Source organism: Cervus elaphus, chromosome 11 (genome assembly GCF_910594005.1).
Source record: "Cervus elaphus chromosome 11, mCerEla1.1, whole genome shotgun sequence".
Classification (NCBI taxonomy): Eukaryota; Metazoa; Chordata; class Mammalia; order Artiodactyla; family Cervidae; genus Cervus; species Cervus elaphus.
Genome location: NC_057825.1, coordinates 80,981,364 through 81,006,857, shown reverse-complemented (window position 1 = coordinate 81,006,857; position 25,494 = coordinate 80,981,364). Strand labels below are relative to the sequence as shown.

Below are 25,494 nucleotides of genomic sequence, written 5' to 3'. Positions count from 1 at the left end.
GGCCCCAGTTCCTCTTCAGTCAGAAAAGTTTCTACATTCCCACATCACAGGGCTGTTGTGAGGACCGAGAGGAAATGCCCAAGTCCTTTGTAAAACTGCAAACCCCTTTACAGACCGGCGTGCCATCTTCCACCACTGTTACTTGTCAAAAGAAAGGCAATAAATCAATAGGATCTGAGGATACTAATTGCACAGAATCTATATTCTGTTTGAATGAGCTGTTATCACTGCAGCTTCCCTGAGCGGCTTTAAGGAAAAAAAGGCAGAACAGAGGGAGAGAGCATAATGGGGTGTCTACGAAATGTCATACACTGAGCTAAATTTTTTCACAAACCCGATCTTATTTAATCCCTACAATAACCCTGCGAGGTAGGCATCATTAATCCCATCGTACAGATGAAGAGGCTGAAGTTTAGAGACTTTAAGTGACTTTTCTAAAATAATGACACAGTCAGTAAGTGGCTGAGTTGGGATTTGATCTCACAGCCCATGGAACATTTTACTTCCCATGATGTCTTGCTGAAGCAGCTCGAGGAATACAGCATTGATCACTGCACACTGATTCAAAGTCTAAATCTGAGAATTATTCTAATGCCCTGTGCTGTAGAATGTAATTCTGCCTTTTTGTAGGAATGCAAAAATGATGTTGCATCATCAGTAATGTTTGTATTCTCATTTACTTTCTAGATATGATAACTCTTGGCAAAGTCAGCCGTATATTCTTTCTTGAACTCCTGGGGACTAACTAAACCCAGGAGACAAGACAATCAAGTAAGGGAGAACATCATGGTTATGGCTGATTTTGAATATCTAGAGTACAGCAAGTTATTTTCATTTCTAGTTGTCAAAGGTCAACTATCTGTATCAAACATCCTGGTTTGCATCCAGCTCTTCATCTAGAATTTGGGAAATTGGCCTAAATTATCACAAGTTTGTAATGGAAAGCAGTTTACAGAACCTCTACTGTTGTTAACCTGAGAAAATGTTTGACTTTCAGAGCCTTCTAAATATTATTTATTTATCATTAGTCCATTTTTATTTTGTAAGACTATCTTCCAATATGAGAATAATGGAAATGATCAGAATGCTTTCCGGGAGTATGATATGATTGATTTAGGATGACATTTGTGGCCAATCACACTGCCTTCCATGCAATATTGTAAGCCTGGTAAGTGTTACTCAGCAGCCCCATGTAATATACAAATCAATAACTGGGAATGGAGATCACTAAAGTGGTTTTCTTCATTGTATAGACATTGTTTGGGCATAATTTCTTTCTGAAATTTTATGTCTTTTTTCCCAAGTGTGGCTGATTTGATTTTATGTCTCTTTAGTCTCTGAGCACAAAGATTTGCTGCCTTCAAACAAATTAAAAAGCTAATTTATTACTGAATGGACTTTCTCTTCCATAGCTATTACTTTTTTTTTGCAACCTGATATACAATGATTATAAATCAAGTTCTACTCATCTGGTGTATAATTCTATTTCTCTTATTCAAACCTTCTTACAGAATTATTAACTATTAAAAATGAAAGAAACCTTAGCAATCAGCTAATTTACCCCCTTTTAATTTTAAGAGAACAAACAGAACTGATTCAATTGATGAATTTTTGCTCTCTTTTCTCATCTCTCTCTCTCTCTCTCTCTCTCTCTCTCTCTGTTATATGTAAGAACTTGATTGAAAGCCAGTGGCTTTTACTGTCTTGCTCATTCAGTGATCCAAAAACTTCTTTTTCCTCTTTCCCATTTTATATGATTGTAAATTATTTCTCCCCTTCATGGATTACAACTTTGTTACGGGGAAGGGGCTTGTGTAGCTCAATGAAGCTATGAGCCATGCCATGCAGGGTCACTCAAGATGGACGCATACCAGTGGAGTGTTCTGACAAAATGTGGTCCACTGGAGAAGGAAATGCAACCCACTCTAGTATTCTTGCCTGGAAAACCCCATGGACAGTTTGAAAAGGTAAATAGACATGACACTGGAAGATGAGCTCCCCCAGTTCAAAAGGTACCCAATATGCTACTGAGGAAGAGCAGAGAGTAATTACTAATAGCTTCAGTAAGAATGAAGCAGTTGAGTCAAAGCAGAAACAACGTTCAGCTATGGATGTATCTGGTGGTGAAAGTAAAGTCCGATGCTGTAATGAATAATATTGCATAGGAACCTGGAATGTTAGGTCCATGAACCAAGGTAAATCGCACATGGTCAAGCCTGAGATGGCAAGAGTGAACACTGACATCTTAGGAATCAGTGAACTAGCATGGATGGGAATGGAAGTATTTAATTCAGATGACTGTTATACCTACTACTGCGGGCAAGAATCCCTTAGAAGAAATGGACTAGCCCCCAAAGTCAACAAAAGAATCTGAAATACAGTACTTGGGTGCAATCTCAAAAATGACAGAATGATCTTGGTTTGTTTCCAAGGTAAACCATTCAACATCACAGAAATCCAAGTCCATGCCCCTACTATTGATACAGACGAAGCTGAAGTTGAACAGTTCTATGAAGACCTGTAAGATCTTCTAGAACTAACACCAAAAAGGATGTCCTTTTTATCATAGGGGATTGGAATGCAGAAGAAGTCAAGTGTGTTAGTTTCTCAGTCATGTCTGACTCTTTGTGACCCCATGAATGGTAGCCTGCCAGGCTCCTCTGTCCATGGGATTTCCCAGGCAAGAACACTTGAGTGGGTTGCCATTTCCTTCTCCAGGGCATCTCCCCACCCAGGGATTGAACCTGGGTCTCCTGTATTGCAGGCAGATTCTTTACCATCTGAGCCACTAGGGAAGCTGAAGAAGTCAAGAGATAACCAGAATAACAAGCAAGTTTGGTCTTGGAGTACAAAGTGGAGACAGGCAAAGGCTAACAGAATTGTGTTAAGAGAACAAGCTGGTTATAGCAAACACCCCTTTCCAAAAACACAAGAAATGACTCCACACATGGACATTACCAAATGGTCAATATCGAAATCAGATTGATTATATTCTTTGCAGCCAAAGATGGAGAAGCTCTATACAGTCAGCAAAAACAAGACCTGGAGCTGACTGTGGCTCAGATCATGAACTCCTTATTGCCAAGTTCAGACTTAAATTTGAGACAGAAGGGAAAACCATTAGGCCATTCAGGTACAACCTAAAACAAATACCTTATGATTATAGAGTGGAGATGATAAATAGATTCAAGGGATTAGATCTGGTAGACAGAATGCCTGAGGTACTATGAACAGAGGTGTGTAACACTGTACAGGAGGCAGGGGCCAAAAAACCATTCCTAAGAAAAAGAAATGCAACAAGGCAAAGTGGTTGTCTGGGCAGACTTTACAAATAGCTGAGGAAAGAAGAGAAGCGAAAGGCAAGGGAGAAAGGGAAAGATATACACAAATGAATGTAGAGTTCCAGAAAAATGGCAAGGAAAGACAAGAAGGCCTTCTTAAATGAACGCAAAGAAAGAGGATGGGAAAGACCAGAAATCATTTCAAGAAAACCAGAGATATCAGGGGAATATTTTATGGAATAATGGGCATGATAAAGGACAGAAAGAGTAAGGACCTAACAGAAGCAGAAGAGATTAAGAAGAGGTGGCAAGAATACACAGAAGAACTATACAAGAAAGGTCTTAATGACCCAGATAACCTGATGGTGTGGTCACTCACCTAGACCCAGATATTCTGGAGTGTGAAGTCAAGTAGGCCTTAGGATATGTGTGTGTGTGTGTGCGCGCGCGCATGCTAGGTTGCTTCAGTCATGTTTGACTCTCTGCAACCCTAGGGACTGTAGCCTGCCAAGCTCCTCTGTCCATGGAATTATCCAGGGAAGAATACTGGAGTGGGTTGCCATTCCCTCCTCTGAGGGATCTTCCTGACCCAGAGGTCAACCCCGCATCACTTATGTCTCCTACATCGGCAGGCAGGTTCTTTACCAATAGCGCCACCTGGGAATCCTCACTATGAATAAAGCTAGTAGAGGTGATGGAATTACAACTGAGGTATTTACAATCCTAAAAGCTGATGATGTGAAAGTGCTGCACTCAATATGCCAGCAATTTGAAAAACTAAGCAGTGGCCACAGAACTGGAAAAGGTAGTTTTCATTCCAATCCCAGAGAAGGGCAATGCCAGAGAAAGTTCAAGCTACCAGATAATTGTGCTCATTTTACAAGCTAGCAAGGTTATGCTCAAAATCCTTTAAGCTAGGTTTCAGCAATATGTGAACCAAGAACTTCCAGATGTATAAGCTGTGTTCAAAGAGACAGAGAAACCAGAGATCAAACTGTCGCCAGCTATTGGATCATGGAGAAAGCAAAGGAATTCCAGAAAAACATCTATTTCTGTTTCATTGACTATGCTGAAGCCTTTGATTGTGTGGGTCACAACGAACTGTGGAAAATTCTTAGAAATGGAAGTACCAGACTACCTTACTTGCCTCCTGAGAAACCTTTATGTTGGTCAAGAAGCAATAGTTAGACCCAGATACGGAACAACTGAGTGGTTCAAAATTGGGAAATGAATACAAGGCTGTATCTTGTCATCCTGTTTATTTAACTTATATGCAGAGTACATCATGTGAAATGCCAGACTGAATGAATCACAAGCTAGAATCAAATTTATCGGAAGAAATATCAACAAACTCAGATATGCACATGCTGCCACTCTAGTGGCAGAAAGTGAAGAGGAACTAAAGAGGCTCTTGATGAGGGTGAAAGAGGAGAGTAAAAAAGCTGGCTTGAAACTCCACATTCAAAATCTAAGATCATGGCATCTAGTCCCATCACTTCATGGCAAGTAGAAGGGGAGAAAGTGGAAGCAGCGACAGACTTTATTTTCTTGGGCTCCAAAATCACTGCAGATGGTAACTGCAGCTCTGAAATTAAAAGATGCTTGCTCCTTGGAAGAAAAACTATTACAAACCTAAACAGTGTATTAAAAAGCAGAAACATCACTTTGCCAAAAAAGGTCCATATAGTCAAAGCTATGGTTTTTCCAATAGTCATGTACGGGTGTCAGAGTTGGTCCATAAAGAAGGTTGAGCACTGAAGAATTGATAGTTTCAAATTGTGGTGCTGGAGAAGACTCTTCAGAGTCTTTGGGCAGCAAGGAGATCAAATCAGTCAATCCTAAAGGAAATCAACCCTGAATATTCACTGGAAGGACTGATGCTGAAACTGACACTCCAATATTTTGGCCACCTGATGCGAAGAGCTGATTCACTGGAAAAGACCCTGATGCTGGGAAAGATTGAAGGTCAAAGAGAAGGGAATGACAGAGAATGAGATGGTTAGATAGGATCACTGACTCAACGGACATGAATTTGAATAAACTCTGGGAGATAGTAGAGGGCAGAGGAGCCTGGAGTGCTACATTCCACGGGGTCGCAGAGTGAACATGACTTAGTGACTTAACAACATCAGCAACAACTTATTTCTAGTGAGAAAACATATATCCATCTTTTCTACACTTAATGGATTCTATATGCTACTAAATGCAGTAACCTGAAGATTCAATCCCAAAAAGAAGGTATCTCTTTGTTTTGGATTTAAGAGGAGTGCTATAAACACTCGCTATACCTTACTTACATATTCTCTGATGCAAAGTAAAAGATGTCAGCACTCTTTTTCCAAGTATACTGCAAGGTAATTCCTTATCAAGAAAGATCTCAAAACACAATTCACTCAAATTTCTAGATCTATGATTTGCCAAAGCACAGGGAAAGAATATAGACATTTTCTTTTATCAAACAAAACATGTGGGGATTAGAAAAATTCCTGGACTTAAAGCATTGGGAGCGTTTCAGAGCTTGCCAAGGTCAACTCCCTGTATAATGTGAATTCCTTTAAAATCTCTTTGCCAAAGTCACCCATGCCACACTTGAGAGTCCCAGCTATTAGTAGTTCATGGTCACACAGTGGACATTTTAACAGCTATGGCTGTCAGCTTGGGCTGGTAGGCCATGCATTTGTCCAGGTCTATTCCTTAAACCATATGGGATAAGTCCAGTCCTGTTCCTCATGACATTCCTTCAGGCACTTGAACCTGGCTCCTCTCATTTCACCCTGGGGCCTCTCTCCAGGCTCAGTCTGACCATGCTCCTGTGAGCACTATCTTAAGTCAAAGCTTTCTTTCTTTTTTCAGTTTGTATTCTATATTGAAGCACAGTTCATTAACAATGTTGTGTTAGTCCCAGGTGTACAACAAAGTGATTCAAATATACATATATGTGTATTTATTCTTTTTTCAAATTCTTTTCCCATTTAGTTTATTGAAGAATATTGAGCAGGGTTCCCTGTGTGATACAGTAGGTCCTTGAAGATTATCTATTTTAAGTATAGCAGTGTGTACATGGAAGGGTTAGGGTAGGGCGGGAGAGACTGGGAGTTTGGGATTGACATGTACATACCCTTGGCTTTTAGAATGCAGTGCATGGAGCTGAATGCAACTCCAAGAGGTGTTTATTTGCCTGCACTGGGGAAGGTCTTTTGTTATCCTCAATCTGGGAACTTTCATTACTTTCATTACACATTTTCATATGTAGAGTAAACCAATACCATTGATCCACTGTTCCAATGCCATTTCTAGCTCATGTCTTCCTTTTCCCATACTAGTGTAATTGATTGGTGGGGGGGACACAATTTTATAATCTTTTATCTATCCTTATTAGGCTCTTTAAGAGAAGTGATTACTTACTATCTGTTCAGTCCATGTAAAACTCTGTTAAGAGAAAACTTGGACCTTGACATCACACCAGCTCTTACTAGGAAGTGTCATTCTTGAATGTATTTGAATGATGACAAAATCCCTTGGTGTGGCTAGCTGTCTGTCCTTGAGGAGGCTGTGGGTCATACTGGTGGTCTCCGGTCTCACTGCCCTCATCTTTGCAGCCAAAGGCCTGAGGATAAGCCTAGTCATACACTGAGAGGCCCTTTTTCACTAGCTTGTGGGACCAGATTGACTGTGGAGACCCCATGTCTAGAATCAACTGTGCCTAAGACACCCATAGGTAGGAGTGTGTCCTTTACTCCAGAAACTTGACTGAACTTGGAGTTTTTGGTCTATTTCCTTGGAGAGATACACTGGATATCAACACCATATGGCAAGATATATGAGTTCAAGACTTCTGCAGCTTTGTGACTTGAACTTCTGGCCTGTTTCAGATGGAGAGGATGCCTATAAAAGTCCTGTTAAACATCGCCACTATCTATTGGGTTGGCCAAAAAGTTCGTTCGTGTTTTTCCATAAGATTTAATGTGAAAACTCAAATGAACTTTTTGGCCAACCCAATACTACTTTCAAGCTGAGACAGCTATGGCCCATTCTGCCCTCACAGGACCAGTACTAGTTTCAGCCCATATTTGGGGGGCTAGGGACAGTGATGTGTGATAATACTGAAAGGGACACTAGAAGGCAACTCACTCTCTGTGCATAAATTTCAACCCTGTCTGAAACAAATGAGGCCCTGGGTGATATTTTTCACAAAGAACAGAATGCCTACCAGCTTAGGCCATTATGGATCCTGTTAGGATGGTTAACACAGCACAAGAAATATCTAATGCGACAGAAATATTTCTCCTCAAATGTGGCCACTGTCAAGATGAAAAACGGATCCACTAAGGAGTTCCAGCTCCATGCAAGTTTGATTATTAGCCAAATGAATCAGTTTAAAACTGAAACTCGATTGCTTAGCCTCTTTCTCTTTTAAGAATTCTTCTATGTGAACTGAGTGCTCCTAAATGATTGTGGGCTGACATAATTAGTCACATGTGGTTTTGCCGGAAGCTCTACTTTTGCAAAATCACTTCAAGTCAGACTAAGAATCTTGAAATTCAGAGTGTCCTCTTACCCTTTATTGATTGTAGGATTAACAGAATTCCAGGCTCTTGCAATAGAGAGGCATACTGCCTGCAGACTTGAGGAGCTAAGAAGTAAACCTCCAACAAGCAGAAATGATATTCAGCAAGTGTAGATGCTTCCTGCTAGTTTCAATGCTTTAGCTAAACTGGGTAGGATGTGGGCACACCGGAATCCAAGACTGGCCCAAGGGCTCTGATAATACTGTGTAAATATCAGCAGCTGTGTCTGAATTCGCCTCCTGCAGTGTGGGAAGCTGAGCCTTGGAGGGACTGTTTGGGCAGCAATAACCCTGTAATCATCAACAACAACAAAAATCAATATTACGTCCCAGGAAAATGTTAAAATTTATATAAAGGGTTGATGTGTATCAAAGGCTGCCACGTGAAGAGGAGTACAAAGACAATCTATATTCTCTTAAGATGGTGTTGTGATTACACTATAAATTCAGATTCACTTACTGAGTGCCTATCTTTATGTATATGGGTCAGTGTACACATCCCACTTAATCTCCCAGCAACCTAGTAAAGTAGGTATTATTTTCTCCATTTTAAAGATGTAGAAACCAAGGCTCAGAGTTTGAGATTTGCTTATGAGATTTAAACTCTTTCCATCACTTTATTGTAATTACTTGACCCATTGTTCTCAGAAAGAAACATCTCTGTAGTTTGTCCAGCAAAAATCCATTCTGATAAAAATCTAAGCCCATCTGGCATTGCTTGAGGAATACTGTAATTGGGAAGTTAACTTCCTGCCTTAAAATAACCCCCTATATATGATACCATGGATAAAATACTGAATGCTCTTTCAGGGAATGAATGGATGGCCCTACTTCCTTTCTTCTTCCTGAAGAGTCTGGTTTTCTTTTAATCTTTGGGAAAATCCTCTCCTAGTGGTTTATATCAGCCCTGTTGGGAAGTGGGATTTTCTTTATGCCATGGCAAACATCAATTTCTCTGCATAGCAAATGGAATGGACTCTAGTCAGCTCTTCAGTAAAGACAATTCCCCTCCTCTGTGATTGCTTTCCTGGTCTCAGGAAACGAACTTTTTTCTGATTGTGGGGTTTGTGAGTTGATCTGCCAGCAAAATGGTGGTGAAAGTTGAGTCTAGAAACCTCATCATGGCCTCGGTTTGCACAATACAAAGTGACAGCTAGTTCAAGGTGCACCTCATCTGCTTTTTCCTGGTCCCTTCTCTCTCTCTTGTGATTTTCAATGAGATCCCAGGAAACAGGGCCCCACACTGACTGCAAAGAGGCTTCTATGAGTTCCATGTGCTTGGGCATCTCAAAGATTCTTCTCCTAGAAACAAAGGCTAGCCTCAACTAACTTTCTCTTTGGCGATTTTGAAAAGATAAACGAGACTTTTTAAGAGAAGTGAGAAGCTTATTGATGGTGAAGTCAGTTTTGGACAATAGGATTGTCTCATTAGCAGAATTCAGATGAGCATCTCATTCTTTGACTGTATGTGAACTCTTCTTTTAAAGGGTAGGTTGCCTAAGGTGAGTGCTGACAATCAGATTTGTCTGTCCATTGGTGGTTTTGACAAAGGTATGTATAGTCAGAGCTATGGTTTTCCAGGAGTCATGCATGGGGGTGAGAGCTGGACCATAAAGAAGGCTGAGCACTGAAGAATTGATGGTTTCGAATTGTGGTGCTGGAGAAGACTCTTGAGAGTCCCTTGGACTCCAAGGAGATCAAACCAGTCAATCCTAAAGGAAATCAACCCTGAATATTTATTGGAAGGACTGATGTGGAAGTTGAAGGTTCAATACTTTGATCACCTAGTGTAAAGAGATGACTCATTGGAAAAGACCCTGATGCTGGGAAAGATTGAAGGCAGGAGGAGAAGGGGACAACAGAGGATAAGATGGTTGGATGGCATCACTGACTCGATGGACATGAGTTTGAGTAAGCTCTGGGAATTGGTGATGGACAGGGAAGCCTGGCGCGCTGCAGTCCATGGGGTCGCAAAGGGTCGGACAGCTTGTGCGTAGGCCCTGAGGCAAGAGCAAAGTATGAGGAAAACACTGTATGGATGGAGTGGGCATAGATTCCAGAATGCACATATGTGACAGGAGGTAAAGAAGACCAACCTTAGAAACAGAACCTATAGGTCCCAAGTGTGAATCCTAACTTCTGTTTCCCTATCTTGTAAATAGGCTAATGAATATTCACTGAGCAAGGTTGCCATGAGGCTGGCGTGAACACAAAATGACTATTCATCAAGAGTGGGACCCTTCACTTCATTGGAGACTGCAGATTGTTGGCCCAAGAAAGTTGTGGTCTTTACTTCACTTAATCCTGAAGCATCTCATCATCAAGTAGTCCAGAAGACTTTAGGTGATATATCAGGGGACAGGCTTGGGCTAAGGACAAAGGCACTGGTTCCATAAATGTCAATTTAGAAAGAACAATGAGACAGTGCTGTGGGGTGTAGCAAGTACCTAGGATTCTAAAATAGGCTCTGTGTGACCTTACAGGAAATTCTTTCCCTCTCTGGTCTCAGCTGCTTATCTATTGGGGAAAAAAAAATTTAAAAAAAGTGAGGTTAGACTTGCTGATCAGTAAGCTCCTTTCCAGATCCACACCAGGATTCTGGTCTAAGATGTTTTCTCAGGACAGAGGGACAACACCCAGACAGATGTGCACAGGCAAGGCAGGAAAGAGACATGAGCTGGTGGGTTGTGTTGAAGTCTGTTGGTTCAGGCAAGTGGCATTTCATTGCAGGAGTCAGAATGACAAGGTCTTTATCAAGAGAGCAGGCTGTGAACAGCAAGAATTAAAGCTGCAAGTCACTCTCATGAGGTTCCTCTGCCTCTGTGTGTGTGTTGGAGGGGGGTAATTGGTTATGCTTTCTCTTTTTCCACCTCTTCAGATTACGCTGAAATGTTTTCCCCCACTGCAAACAGTGTACAACAGCTCCCGCCTGGAGATGAATACCCACTGCCCCCCTTCCCCCCAATCCCACGTGCATTGGTTTGGAAGCAACAACTAAAATTGTATTCATGTTGCAGCAGTGAATACAACAAAAGAGCTTCTGGACCCAGTGATGGCGCATTGTTTGCAGAGCCGAGCTGCTGCCTCTCCAGACAAAAGCTGCATTAGGGATATGACTCCAGGCTTACAAATAAGAGCGCTGAATCACTCCCCAGCCTTTCTATACAGTGTTTTCCTCAAGATTTTGAAATAAGCAATTTAAGAGAAAAACAGCCGAACAAGTCAATATTCTTTTCAGAAATATTAGCTAAAGCATATCTAGGGGCAGAAAAGTAATTGTTTGTTTCTCCCATCTTCTTCTTGTTCTCTCACCCCTGTGCAGCCAGCCTGCCTCTTTCTGAAACTAACAGTTGGAGTTACCTGATTCAACATTTTATTCTGCTACCACTGACATTTTGAGGTTGATTGATATCAGAGATTTGCTTCGTCTACCTACCAATATGGCCCTAGAATATCTCCCTTAATATCTCCTATTTATGGGAGATATTCAAGTTTCTCTCTGGAACTTACTGTCATCTTTCTCCCTCATGCCCTCTGCTTTTCCTCTTTCTCAATTCAGACCCTGATAACGAGCCAAAAAACACTAAAATCCCACTAAGGAAACAGACAGAAAATGCAATTTTAAATATGGATTTGCATATCCAATTTGCATACACAAAAATAAATGTATTTTACGTGTACCATTACATGCATATGTATATCTGCATGTTCTGTGGATGTGTATTTATTATATATGAATTAAAAATATGTCTGGAACTTTGAAACAAGGCATATGGATACATGTGAGGGTGTGTGTTTATATAGATTTTTTTTCTAGATCAGACATGGCAGTATGATACCAGGGAAAACAGGTTTTTAATCCAGTTACATGTAGATTGAAAAGCATTGCTTCCCACCTAAATTCAATCACTCTTTATTCAATAAATATTTTCACTACCAAACACTGTCCTGGATACTAGAGAAATAGTAAACATGACAGACTTGTTGTTTAAAAAAATATTTTAATTTAGATTCTTTCTACTTCTAAGAGGACTTAGGCAGATCTGTACCTGTTAATAAACTAAACTACTTTAAGATAAAATAGGCCCAAAATATCTTAAGAAAGCAGAAATAAAGGACACATTCTGACACAAGACTTGAGTGAATATTGAATACTTGGACAAAAAGTTAAGTTTTCTGACAGCAAAGCAAATAAGAAAACATTGAATTAAAAATTAATTTGCTAAAAAAACCCCAAAACATTTCTTTAAAGTAGGAATTTATCATGCTTTCTTTATAGGAAGTGACATCATGGAAAATAACTAACTCTAAAGAAAGATAAAAATACTTTTCAAATATTATACTTTAAAGGTAAAAATTAAAATTATGATTAACTTATAATCCATGAGAGTAGTTTTGATAGGGGCTCTGATAAAAGACTATTGAGAGTCCCTTGGACTGCAAGGAGATCCAACCAGTCCATCCTAAAGGAGATCAGTCCTGGGTGTTCATTGGAAGGATTGATGTTGAAGCTGAAACTCCAATACTTTGGCCACCTGATGCGAAGGGCTGATTCATTTGAAAAGACCCTGATGCTGGGAAAGATTGAGGAAAAGAGGAGAAAGAGGTGACAGAGGATGAGATGGTTGGATGGCATCACCAACTCAATGGACACGAGTGTGAGAAAACTCAGGAAGATAGTGATGGACAGAGAAACCTGGCGTGTTATAGTTCATGGAGTCACAAAGAGTTGGACACAATTTAGCAGCTGAACAACTGATAAAAAGTTAAATAAGCTTTACTTTCCTGATATCTAATTCAAAGCAAGAAGAGCAGCTACTGAATTTAATGTGACCATTAGACAGCATGTCTTAAACATTAGATGTCTTAATGAACTTTGGCCAATATGGTGCAATTACCCAATTAATCTAATGTGTACTCTAAGGCAGATATTTCATTTGCTTAAAGCTAGAGCCCTAAATTTGAAATAGCAGTACCATTAAAAGCAAATTGACATTTACTGCTGATAATCAAGGGTCCTTCGGAGGACCTTTCAGTACAGCCATGTTCCCAAAATAGAGATTATCATTCGAATGCCTTAACCTGTTTGTGGCCTATTAAACAAACACTGTATGTCTGATTTAATTATTAAAGAAAAGGGCACACTGACCAGGAGTAAAGAACATCCATGTTAAAAATAAAGATTAAATGCCCCTCTTCCTGGGATTCCAATGCTGGTCCTTTGATGATAAGACTCACTTCCCAGGTGTCAAGGCCAAACCGACTCTTTATGTAGGTGGTCTGTTTCTTTTTTTTTCTTGAAACCTTGATGAAATGTATCCCTGACTTGTTTAATGTTCTTAATTCTTTTTTCAGAGTAACCTGGGAAGCTGTCTTCTGGTCTATAGTTCTCAGTTTGGTTCAGATAAAACGGGGAGACTCATGTACACCCATGGCTGATTCATGTCAATGTATGGCAAAAACCACCACAATATTGTAAAGTAATTAGCCTCCAATTAAAATAAATAAATACATTTTTTAAAAAAGCACCTCCGCGAGGGGAGTAACAACCTTAGGGGTAGGAGGCAGGTACATCACTGGGGCTCTAGGAAAGGGGTAGAGGTTTCTAGAACAGCCAGGGTAAGCTGCGGCATGTGCAATCTTCTATGCTCCTTTGCACCTGGTCAGAACTGTGCCTGACAGAGTACAACTCCCTTGTTGGGCAGAGGTCTTAGCATTGTAATAAAGCAAAGGTCACGTTCAGACAACTCTAGTCTCCTCTGTGCAGGCACATTCCTGTAGTTAGGTCAGAGCCTGTTAAGGGGAGCTGACCACAGCATATCTCTCAAAGCACAGGTACAAAACATCTCTTTCAAATACCAGGAGCTTTTGATACAAACACAGAGGTAAATCAAGGCACCCGCAGGAGCAGCATCACCTGGCAATTGTTAGAAATCCATAATCTCAGACCTCCCCCAGTGCTTTTGAGAATACACACCTTAAAAAGATCCCTGGGAGATTCACATACAGATTAAAGTTTGGGAAGCATTGTTCTTATAAGTGTTGGGCTATTTCTGATCTAACTTCTCTCAGATCTGCAGAAGCCTTCTACCAAGAGTAGTTTCACTCCCTTATTTAGAAATTGAAGATTAGAGGGCTGGTGGATTCTGTAGTGACCAGAATTAATCTTTCCAACTGTGTCCCCTGATTGACATGTAGCAAGGTGGTCACTAAGTGGGTTCCAAGTCTTACAGTCTCTCTTCAGTAAGAGCAACTCTTAAAATATTCATGTTTTAGATTTGCTCTATGTTTTTGTGTAAGAAGTTTTCCCATCTTAAACAAAAAGTTGGAAAGACTTTTATGATTTATGGTGTTTTATTAGTAAATGCCATTTGAGCACCAAAAAAAAAACCAACTCTTTTTCTAATTATAGATTGTTTTGATTATTTTCATTGACAGAATAGATAGGATAGCATTATTCAAGCAGAAAGTGAGCCAAAATTTCATATACAGTTTTTTGACCAACTTCTTTAAAGGCAGCTGTACCTACTATTTCTCATGACACTTCATCTTTTTTTCATGAACCTCAGTCAGCTTCTATGTTTAGATAAAGAATAACTAAGACTCTTTATAGTCACACAAGAAATAGGACAAAAAGAAAATTCCCAATCCCTAACAGCCTCTCCCCTTTTTTTTCTGATTGCCTCACAGTCAAACTAATGCTGTGTCAAATCTGAGCTAGCAGTGTTTTTTGTTTCTTCAACTGCTTAAATAGGATTTTCATATGACCCCCGGGTTATACATTAAGTAATGAGAGTGTCTCTAAGTAATGATGTTCAATAATAGAGGAGATGTTAAAGGATTCTTGCTTAGACCAGATGGCACAGCAACCCTTGAAACTCATTTGAGGTACCATTTTTATTATTTATTATTTAGGACTTAAGAGTGGATCAGTCTTCAGGTTGACAGAATTGTCAAGTGAATTATTGTTCAGGGGCACCACTGAGGTGACAGCTTTTGCCATTAAACAATTCAGCTTATCTGAGTGCACTTATTATTCTATATAACACATGGGGAAGGGCTGATGGCATAAGCGTCAGCCAAACTGAGCCAGTCTCCATACTGGTTGGTAGGCTCAGGAGACGACGTCCCCTCCACCTCTTTATTTAACTGACATCGCGTCTCTCACTATAATCTTGAGCCACCTAGGAAGCCTTAGTACTGGATACTTAAGGTGATCAGGTAAAAGAGAGGGCAGTATGTTGACTTTATTCAAAGAAAGTGACCAGTTAGTAGGCAGAAGGCTACAGATGCACCCAGGGAAACAAACACCTTCCTCTGTCCTTGAGGGAACTGACAGGTGCCTTTCCTTAAAGAAATATGAGCTTAAGGAGATTTAACAAATATTAAGAAAAAAAACTTTCATATTTCAATCTGCTCCTCAGTTACCCAAAAGAATAAAGTTATAGGCCAAAGAATGTGCCAGTCTCTGTGTGCCTGTGTTTTGCATGTCTGTATGCATACACATGTTTATATATGTGTGTCTCTGTGTTCATGTATTTGTACACACACATACAGGTCTGTGCGCATCTGTGTAAGTATGTATATGGACGTTCTATGTGCGTGTGCACAGGTGAGTGTGTACTCAGTTCTCAGGCATAGTGAGTGTGTGCACTTCCACAAAGAAGAAAATCTCAGGCTGACATGTACCCCAGCACTGACATTTACCAGTTCTGAGTTCTTGTGCAAGTAACATTGTTTTTCTGAATCTCAGTTTTCTTATCTATCAAATGGCATGTGTAATATAAAATGAAAAGATCAACAGTGTTTTTAGTCATGTAGCCTTTTTAGTAATTAAACTGAACTGACTGCCTTTCCACAAAATTTGGTTATTTTTTTAAATTTATTTTTTAACTGAAGGATAACTGCTTTACAGAATTTTGTTGTTTTCGGTCAAACCTCAACATGAAACAGCCATAGGTATATATATATATCCCCTCCCTCCTGACCCTTCCTCCCATCTCCCTCCCCACTGCACCCCTCTAGGTTGACACAGAGACCCTGTTTGAGTTTCTTGAGCCATACACCAAATTCCCGTTAGCTATCTATTTTACAAATGGTAATGTAAGTTTCCATGTTACTCTTTCCATACATCTCACCCTCTCCCCACCTCTTCCCATGTCCACAAGTCTATTCTCTATGTCTGTTTCTCCCCTGCTGCCCTGTAAATAAATTCTTCAGATCCATTTTTCTAGATTCTGTATATATGCATTAGAATATGATATTGTATTTCTCTTTCTGACTTACTTCACTCTGTATAATAGGTTCTAGGTTCATCTGTCTTTTTATGGCTGAGTAATATTCCATTGTGTATATGTACCACGACTTCTTTATCCATTCATCTGTTGATGGACATCTAGGTTGTTGCATCTAGTGCTGCAATGAACAATGGAAACATGTCTTTTTCAGTTTTGGTTTCCTCAGGGTATATGCCTAGGAGTGGGATAGCTGGGTCATATGGTGGTTTCATTCCTAGTTTTTTAAGGAATCTCCATACCATCTTCCATAATGACTGTATCAATTTACATTCCCACCAGCAGTGCAAGAGCATTCCCTTTTCTCCACAGTCTCTCCAGCATTTATTGTTTGTAGGCTTTTTGATGTTGGCCATTCGGACCGGTGTGAGGTGATATCTCATTGTAGTTTTGATTTGCATTTCTCTAATAATGAGCGTTGTTGAGCATTTTTTCATGTGTTTGCTAGCCATCTGCATGTCTTCTTTGGAGAAATGTTTGTTTAGGTCCTTTCCCCACTTTTTGATTGGGTTGTTTGTTTTTCTGATATTGAGTTATATGAGCTGCTTGTGTATTTTGGAAATTAATCTTTGGTCAGTTGTTTGATTTGCTATTATATTCTCCCACTCTGAGGGCTGTCTTTTCACCTTGCTTATAGTTTCCTTTGCTGTGCAAAAGCTTTTAAGTTTAATCAGGTCCCACTTGTTTACTTTTGTTTTTATTTCTGTTACTCTAGGAGGTGGGTCATAGAGGATCTTGTGTTGATTTATGTCATCGAATGTTCTGCCTATGTTTTTTCCTCTAAGAGTTTTATCATAGAATATTCAAGATGATTTGCCTCCCAAATAACCAACCGTGGTATCCCGACGCAAAAGTTGGTTCTGGTGAAAATACATGTTGCCTTGATTAGTCCTTATAGCAACTCCATGAGTGAGGAGCTGTTTTCTCCACTTTCTACATAAGGGGACTAAAATTTAGAGGGGAAATAATCTGCCTAGAGGGTTTCCCAGGTGGCTCAGTGCTAAAGAATCCACTTGCCAATGCAGGAGATGCTGGTTTGATCCCTGGGTTGGGAAGATTTCCTGGAGAAGGAAATGGCAACCCACTCCAGCATTCTTACCTGGGTAATCCCATGGACAGAGGAGCCTGGGAGGCTACAGTCCATGGGGTTGCAAGAGTCGGACCTGATTGAGTGACCAAACAACAACGATCCTCTTTGAGTCATCCAGGACGTTGTTGGAGGTCTGGGACACAAACACGCATCTGACTCCAAAGCCAGGCTTGTCACCCCTCTGCCCTTCACCTCACCATAGCCCAAGGCTGCTGGGAAGAACAGCAGTGTGCTGGCTATGGAATTGGCACTGGCATTCTGCTTCTCTTTACGCAAATAACCTTTGCCCTCTTCCTGACACATTTCTCCCTCGTAGCCCAGCTGATCCATGATTTCTTAAAGCCAACCCTTCATTCCTGTCTTGGTAGAGACATTAGGAAGAAGGTGGCCTTGGGGGAAATTTAAACTGGACACACAGTGAAGGCTGGGTTCCCTTAGAAATGCATCTGCTAGTACAGCTCATACCATCTAATGGTACCCGACTTGTCTTGCCAATTTTTACGGGCACCTCAGTGCTGCGGGCCACCACTCCTGGTAGTCTATCCAGGGAAAGACAGAAGGAGAACTTCAGGGACATGACTGTATAATCCCCTTCTAGTCCCTGGAATCAAATGAGTCCTTTAACTCTTCAAATACTGAACTACAAGAACTTGGTTTACAGAAACATTATGGTCCTAGGAGATCTAGGGACAGAGCTATGAAATTCAGTGAAGGTAGAGGGGTTCAACCCCCAGAACCAACAGACTGCTGGGGGTTGCCTTGAAACTAGTTTAAATATAATCAGTGGGAAACACAAGCAAAATTCAATTTATAAAATTATTATTTTTGTTTAGGAAGATAGATGGTTTCAATTTTGCACAGAAAATTGCATGGGAAAAAACCTCTCAGTAGAGCCGTTTAAAAGCAATTTAACATTTTTAATAAGGCAACTCTTTCAGATTCTCAACTATTTAGCCATGAAATCTTAAAATTCAACAAAATTCTGTTGTCAAGAAATGCTGCTTTACCAATTTTATTGTCTATTTAACAACCCAAGAATATTAACATTCTTTAGAGACCTAAATTTAATCATAATGACAACTATTGAGCTTCCAAACTGCCCTTCATGTAATTTAATGCCTATAAACTATCAGTTTGCCTTTCTGATATTTTGTCTCAAAATTGTAAAGAAGGTCAATTTTACCCAGCAGCCTGCAAATTTCTAAGCAATTTTTGTCTTGTTCCCAAGCATACATTTAGAAACTTAAACACAATACATTACATGATAAATAAGAATCCTTGAGAGGTTTTGCATTTCATTCATCAACAGTTCTTCAAAGGATGTGAGGGGACTTAGTCCCATCATCTAAGTGCTGAAAACAGTTTCAGCAGTGGTGACAAAGCCAAGGGAAGTCATGAGCCAGACGGGAGGACCAGTTTTCCTTGCTCTGACATTTCTCTCTCAAGAGCTGTGGACAGCACACTGGACTAGTATTTGGTAGATCCGGGCTCTGGGCTACTTTCCAAAGCCAAGTTGCCTTTCAGAGGCTCAGATGTTTCCTCCCAAAGGTCAGGATAGTCATGACCTCATGAAATTTCAAGAGGATTTAATTCAACATAAGAAAGGGCTGTCAAACCAAAATCTCCCCCTTTAAAGTAAGAAAGTCTTAGCACCTTTAGAGTTGTTTCTCTGTATACCTATTCTGATCAGGAGCAAAAATACAACTTTGCAGCATAATCATTTTTGCTGTTTAAAACCACCCTTTTCCATTACCATAGTTCGGCCATAAAATGTTTACCTTGGTCCCTGAAAGTTACAAAAATGTGCCGATAAATCAACACAAAACCACCCAACTGCTAGAAAAGCAAATTCAGCAGTGATAAGTCTATGGACTGCATCTTCTTGGCCACTGTCCAATGCAGCCCCTTAGGCAAGCTTCTTATCCCCCTCTACAGCTTTGTTGTTCTGATGATAAGCTCATCATTGTACATACACTTTGACTTCTTATTTTACTTATCTGCTATCTCCTGCATTAGAAGGTAAGCTTCATGTAGGTAGGAATATTTGTCTTATTCACTGTCATATCCTTTGCACCAAGAATGATGATTGACATATAGAAAAATGAATGAATGAATAAGGCCAGGTCATGATCATCATTCAAATGCTCATACATCTGCAGCCAAAGGAAGTGTGGAAACTATTAGAAATGATCCATTAAGGCTTATGCTGCTTTTAATGTTTCAATTCTGATATGTCAAAGCCCATAAAATAATTTGGTTATTTTAAAATATCTTCCACCACTGGCCTTGTCAATAGTGTCTTATTCAAGTTATCTTTGTCCTTTTAGCTTGTATTCTCTCTGAGAAGGAGTATAACTCCCATGCCTCAGATATTAATCTTAGATTTACAGAAAAAAATACAAGCCATAATGAGGGAGTTCTAGAGAGTGAATGTTTATGTCCCTCCCAAATTCGTATGTGGAAACCTAATTCCTGATATGATGGTATATGAAAGTGCAGCCTTTGGAAGATGATAAAATCATCAGGATAAAGTCCTCATCAACAGGATTAATGCCCTTGGAACTTGAGGTGAATATACATACACTACTATATATAAGATAACCAACAAGGACCTATTGCAGAACACAGAGAACTCTATTCAAAATTCTGTGATAACCTATATGAGAAAAGAATCTTAAAGAGAATGAATATATGTATGTGTATAACTGAATCATTTTCCTGTATATCTGAGACTAGTACAACACTGCAAATCAACTATAATGCAGTAAATTTTTAAAAAAGAGAGACCCTGAAGCACTCCCTCATCTCTTCTCCTATGTGAGGACAGAGTGAGAAATCAGCTGTCCATGAACCAGGATGCAGGCTCTCAGCAGGCACCAAATCTACCAGGCCCTCACACGGGACTTCCAGCCTCTAGAACTGGCAGAAGTTAAGTTTCTGCAGTTTACAAGTCCACCCAGTCTCTGGTATTTTGTGACAGCAGTCCGAAAAGAATAACACAGGGAGTCCCTCACCTCCATTAGAATTTAGGTGTAAATTTCAAATTTACTCCCCTAAGCAATTACTCATCATTTACTGTTCATAATCTTCCACTGTGGACTCCATTGCAAGAAACCAAAGTGTGATTATAAACAGTACTATTAATAAACAGGCACAAACATTCCTTTACCACCCTCTGTTCCCACAGTATTTGGGAGATCTGTCAAGTTATTCTCTGGCAGATTGGAAAGAGGGGGTTGTGTTAGAAGTCATGACCCAATCGCTAGTGACGCTGTTTCCATATTTTACAGTCTGGGAATCACTACTTAGAAAATTCTAGTTTTGTTCATTCACTGCAACAGTAGAGGATGAACCTGCAAGGATCTTTAAAGAGAAATAACCAGTGGAAATGCAGCAGAAGACCTGAAAACCATGATGGTGGTACTTTCCTGAATCTCTGGAAGGGGCTTTCCTCCACCTTTATACAATCACACAGAGAATGGACAAGGCTTGGCGATACATGAAACAGATACATCTTTCTGAATTTAATTTCCTCAGGTGTCTGGCTCCTTGTGTTTGCAGCACACTTCATTTTGCAGGATTTTCCTAAATAAAACTCTGCACTTTGCGTATACAGGAAGAAACAGAATGTGATTCTATTTTTATATCCAGAGCCAGTGCAAACACTTAATGTTAGACACTGTTGAAGAGAGTTTAAAATGATGCAGATGGTGGCGGTAAAGGGTCTTCATATCACCCTGGCTCAACAATGATATTGCTGCTTCCTTTCTGACCTACACTTGGCCACTTCTCCTGCTCTCAAGAAATTTTCCAGACAAAGCCCTGTGAATGGCTATCCATGAGTTTGAGATGTGAAGGCTTTAAATTTATCTTGTCTATTTCCAGAGAGAGAGACGCAATGTAGACAGAGAAGGAAGTTCTGTCTGAAGACATTTACTTCATCTATAAACTCTAAATTTGTCCCCAAAATGTGCATATATGCTACAAATACATTTATTTCTCTTTTAATTTCATCACAGAGAATCTTTGGTGCTTTGACATAGACCAAGTGTTTATGGCAGGAAAAGTAAGCTTGTAATGAATGACATTATCATTCATAATATTCATAGAAAGGCACTCACCAGCACTGACAGTGATCGCCTCGATGAACTGCTCTCTCCAGCTGTTCGTCCCAACCACGAGGGCTAGGTTTGTCTTCTTAATCAGTTTGTCCACGGTACTCTAGAAAGGTTGAAAAGAATCAAATAATAACGGCTGGGTTGGTTAAGGCCTCAGGAAATCTCAGACCTCCTTGATTTTGAAACCCCAGAGTTATATAAAGGGTAGCAGATGTTAGGCTCAGAACAACAGTATTGACATCAAACACTGTTATGTTTATACAAACAAGCACAGTCCTGACTTGGAAACATCCTGAAATGGAAACTTCTTTGTAGCAAATACAAGCCTCCTTCAATGCCTAATGGCAAGGGAAGAATAGCCTCAGTGGTTAGAATAGAGGATGTTGCAAAGCCCATCCTTTCCTCTTGGATGCTTCATGAACTTGCTTCTCTCCTGGCTTCATCTAGAGTGTGCTGTCTGCAACTGAGTTTATCTATGCCCTGCTCAGTATTATCTATTAGTGAACATCCAGAAGTGGCAGAGAGATTACAAAATTAAAATCTATTCTTACTATATTTTTGTTGATCAATGAAATGCAGCCAAACACCAGAGTCTCAAGACTGCTGCCGTATGATCATCAATAAATGGATTTTTCTTTGGCTACTGGCTATGTAAGACTAGTGGCTATTAGAGAATTCATCTCACCTGACTTCTGCTGCAAATGAGAAAAGCCAAGAAAAGGACAATTTGTGTGGTTTAGGCAGTAGCCCCTAACCTTTTTGGCACCAGTTTCGTGGAAGACAATTTTTTTCCATAGACTGGGGTGGGAATGGTTTTGGGATGATTCAAGCACATTGCATTTATCATGCATTTATTTCTATTATTATTACATCAGCTCCATCTCAGATCATCAGGAATTAGATCCTGGAGGTTGGGGCCCGTGGTTTATGGCAACTGCAATGACCTTGCACTAAATTTTCCACTGCTCTACTAATACTGAGTCACTTCTTCTTTTTCTTCTTTTTTTTTAAGACTTTTGTTTTAAGCTTGGTTCTGTACAATTAGCACTCTTAGCTTTCCACATAAATGTCAGTTCATGGAACAACAGGAGCAGCCAAGCAGTCACAAGAAAACTAAGGAAGCAGATGCACCCAAAGCACTACCACAAATCACAGCAACTGCAAGGAGAAGGGTCACTTCTGGGACTTGAGGCCGTTCTTCCCAAAGAGACTACCACCCGACTAGACTACCACATGCCCACACTTACTGTCAGAGCTTCCTCGAATTCCCACTCATTGCAAAGAGGCAGAAAACACATATCATTTGTCTTAGGTCAAAACCTGTACATGTTTAAGGCAGTGTCCCTGAATTGACTAAGGTTTGAGACAGAAAGAGATCATGTTATCAGCTAATCAAAAGGAAGGGAAATGTGATCTGAAGGGTCCATCCGGAAGGCCAAAGCCACATCAGAATGTCAAGTATGTTAGTACAACTGTCATTGGAACTGAAGCAAACTATTCAGAGGACGATAAACCTGAAAGGGCCCATCTCCAACTGGCCCACTCTGTACTTGCAACATCATCCTTTGCCAAGTTGTTTCTCCTTAGGGGGGTGACCTTTCGGCCTCCAGCTTTGTATCTAAAATTGTTAGTGCCCCTGATAATAGCTGTCATCATCAGGACTGCTGTAACTAGAAGCACATGACAAGCCTCTGACTTTTCTCTCGACTCAGCCAATCTTGTTAAGTCCTCCAAGTGTCATGGTTGATGCCGATTCAAAGTTCTCTGTAGAAGGTAACAAGAAATGACCTTGACTTTTCCTAAATATGATGGAAACTTGTGACAGGTCTCTCCAAAGGAACCCTCTTTATTCTAAAACCAATGCTGAGAATCCCATCACCTGGGGGATGAGTAACTGACAAGAGAATCTTCTCTAACAGTTAAATACCTCAAACAATATTGCCTCAGGAATGTCTCTAAAGAGCTAAGTTTTAAGATAAACTAAACTTGAAATGTATATATATATATATGTAAAACCTCAGGTAGATCATAAACTTTAGTTCAGGTTAACCCTAGGGGACTATGAGACAGCCTGGGTTCTTCCCAGGACTTAATTTACATACACGTCCTCTCTTGACCTATAGGAGGAGATGAAAGAATAAGGTGAATTTGAAATTTTATACTTGAGCATTCCCATCGACAATGGCCTGGAGATTTCCTAAATGTCCATCGTTAGCTCTTCACTGCACTAGACTGTGAGCAATTGTTTTAACCTCACCCTCAGTCACGGGTGTTAGGAAAATCCAGTACTATGTCAGAAGATAGTAAATAAGAACCCAGTGGGCAAAGCAGGCTTGAACATTGTTAGATGTGACCCCAGATTTGGGTATTTAATGCAGTTCTGAGGGCTCTGAACAAGTTCTTTAACACAGCTATGGTCTAGAAAAAAATTCTTAAGAGAATAAAATGATACCAACATTAATACTTGAAGGCACTTCAGAAACATAATCCAAGGTGCCCTTCAGTGTTGATAGTAACCATACTGATGAACTCTTGAGGACATGGGAGGACATGTCCTTTGGAAACTATTCTAGAAAGATAAGTATTGCAAACAACTAGACTTATGGAGAGAGTGTTGGGTGACTTTCAAATGCTTGGATCATTGGTGTGGTTACCAGAAAGAGCTTTGAACCCAAGAAAGTTTTGCTGCCTAGAAGACTGTGCCCTGCCATACCCAACCCAATTCTTCCTACAGGAAGTGACTGTGATTGCTCTTCCTGGTCATGGGTGCATGGAAGGGGAAAGCTCAGGCTTGTTCCAGAGGAGAGAGGGCACAAAATAATTCCCAGGCAAGTCCTGGGAGGATGGGGGAACTAGTGTTTACAGAAATGCCAAGCTGTAGAGTCTCTGCTGCCACGAGTGACAGGTGAAAAGGGGATGCATGAAGAAGAGTGAAGATGGACACCTGAACAGAGTGGTCCACAAACGTGGACAGGCTGAGATATCTCTGCCGTGGGAATCTCAAGGAACATGTGCACATGTCAGTCATGTGTGTGCAACTGGCCAGGTTCCAGATCAAATACCAGGTGGGTTCTGATGGTCGGGGTCTGCCTAGAAAGCACTGGTCCCAGTGTTTATCCTGCTCTTTCTTTCTATGGGAATGGCCGAAAGAATGAGTTAACAGATATATCCATGGTGGCCTGAAGGGGAAAGTTTAATTGCATCTTTATCTTTCAAATGCCACTTTAATTTGCAAAGAAATGTTTCTTTCCACCTATCTCCTATCAGGAACCTTCCTTTGTGAACCAAATTAAAAAAAATAATGAACAGGCCCAGCAAAAGGCAAAGAAGTCACAACCGTGAAAACTCCAGATGCAATCCAGAGGACTCTGGTTTCTAGGTTGGTGGCCTGATTCTCCCTTTTGGATTCTTCATTCTGGTCTTCCAAACAGAAGCAGAATCTGCTTTTCAAAAATAAGTGGGGAAAATGCTGCTGAGCTCTGGTGTGTAGTTCTGGAAACCTTTTCACATCCCACTGAAGAATGCAGGTGCACCTCTACTGGGGGATTTCTAGGAGGGAGGACCATGTGAGTGAGATGGGATGGGAGATGGGATGAGGGCTCGGTAAGCAGCTAAGAACAGATGGAAAGTTTCACCTCAAAGTCCTAAGCTCACCCTAAGGTCCATTTGCTTAACTTCTGAAAAATGACTTTTCTCATCTAGAGAACTAGAAATCTAATTTTTTGTCTGATGACAAACTCTCTGGTTACAGGCACTCTACCTTCAGCTTGCAGGTTGTAGTCAAGTGTCCTAGGATCTTGAGAAGATGACTACATATACATGAGAGCTTATCAATTGCATGTTCCATGGGGAGAGCTTACCAACCTCCCTCCAAACAAAAGCCTCATTTTTAGCAATGCCAAGGCTTTGCTTCTACTAGATTGACTAGCTCTTTCAAACAAAGAATGGTTTCTTCCATAGATAACAGTCTCTTAGAGCCCATCTTTGGCTCTCCTTGCTGTCCTCTTGGACAAAACCTCCCTTTAGGGCACCTTGGATCCTGTTAGTGATCAGGGTCTGAACCAGAACCCCAGACCCTAGTTCTGATGCTATTTAGTTTACAAGATCCCTTAGTTCCCTACCAACTCTGGAATTCCATTTCTGC

General features: G+C 40.4%; 1 protein-coding gene across 7 annotated transcripts in view; it reads right to left on the bottom strand.

Annotated features, from left to right (window-relative positions):
* SLC8A1 (solute carrier family 8 member A1) overlaps positions 1-25,494 on the bottom strand; it is a 444,020-nt gene that overhangs the window by 51,350 nt on the left and 367,176 nt on the right. For all 7 annotated transcript variants that reach the window (XM_043918165.1, XM_043918167.1, XM_043918164.1 and 4 more), the window contains one exon: positions 21,354-21,453. In XM_043918165.1, the coding sequence (XP_043774100.1) occupies positions 21,354-21,453 (100 nt within the window). The remainder of the gene's footprint in view (positions 1-21,353; positions 21,454-25,494) is intronic.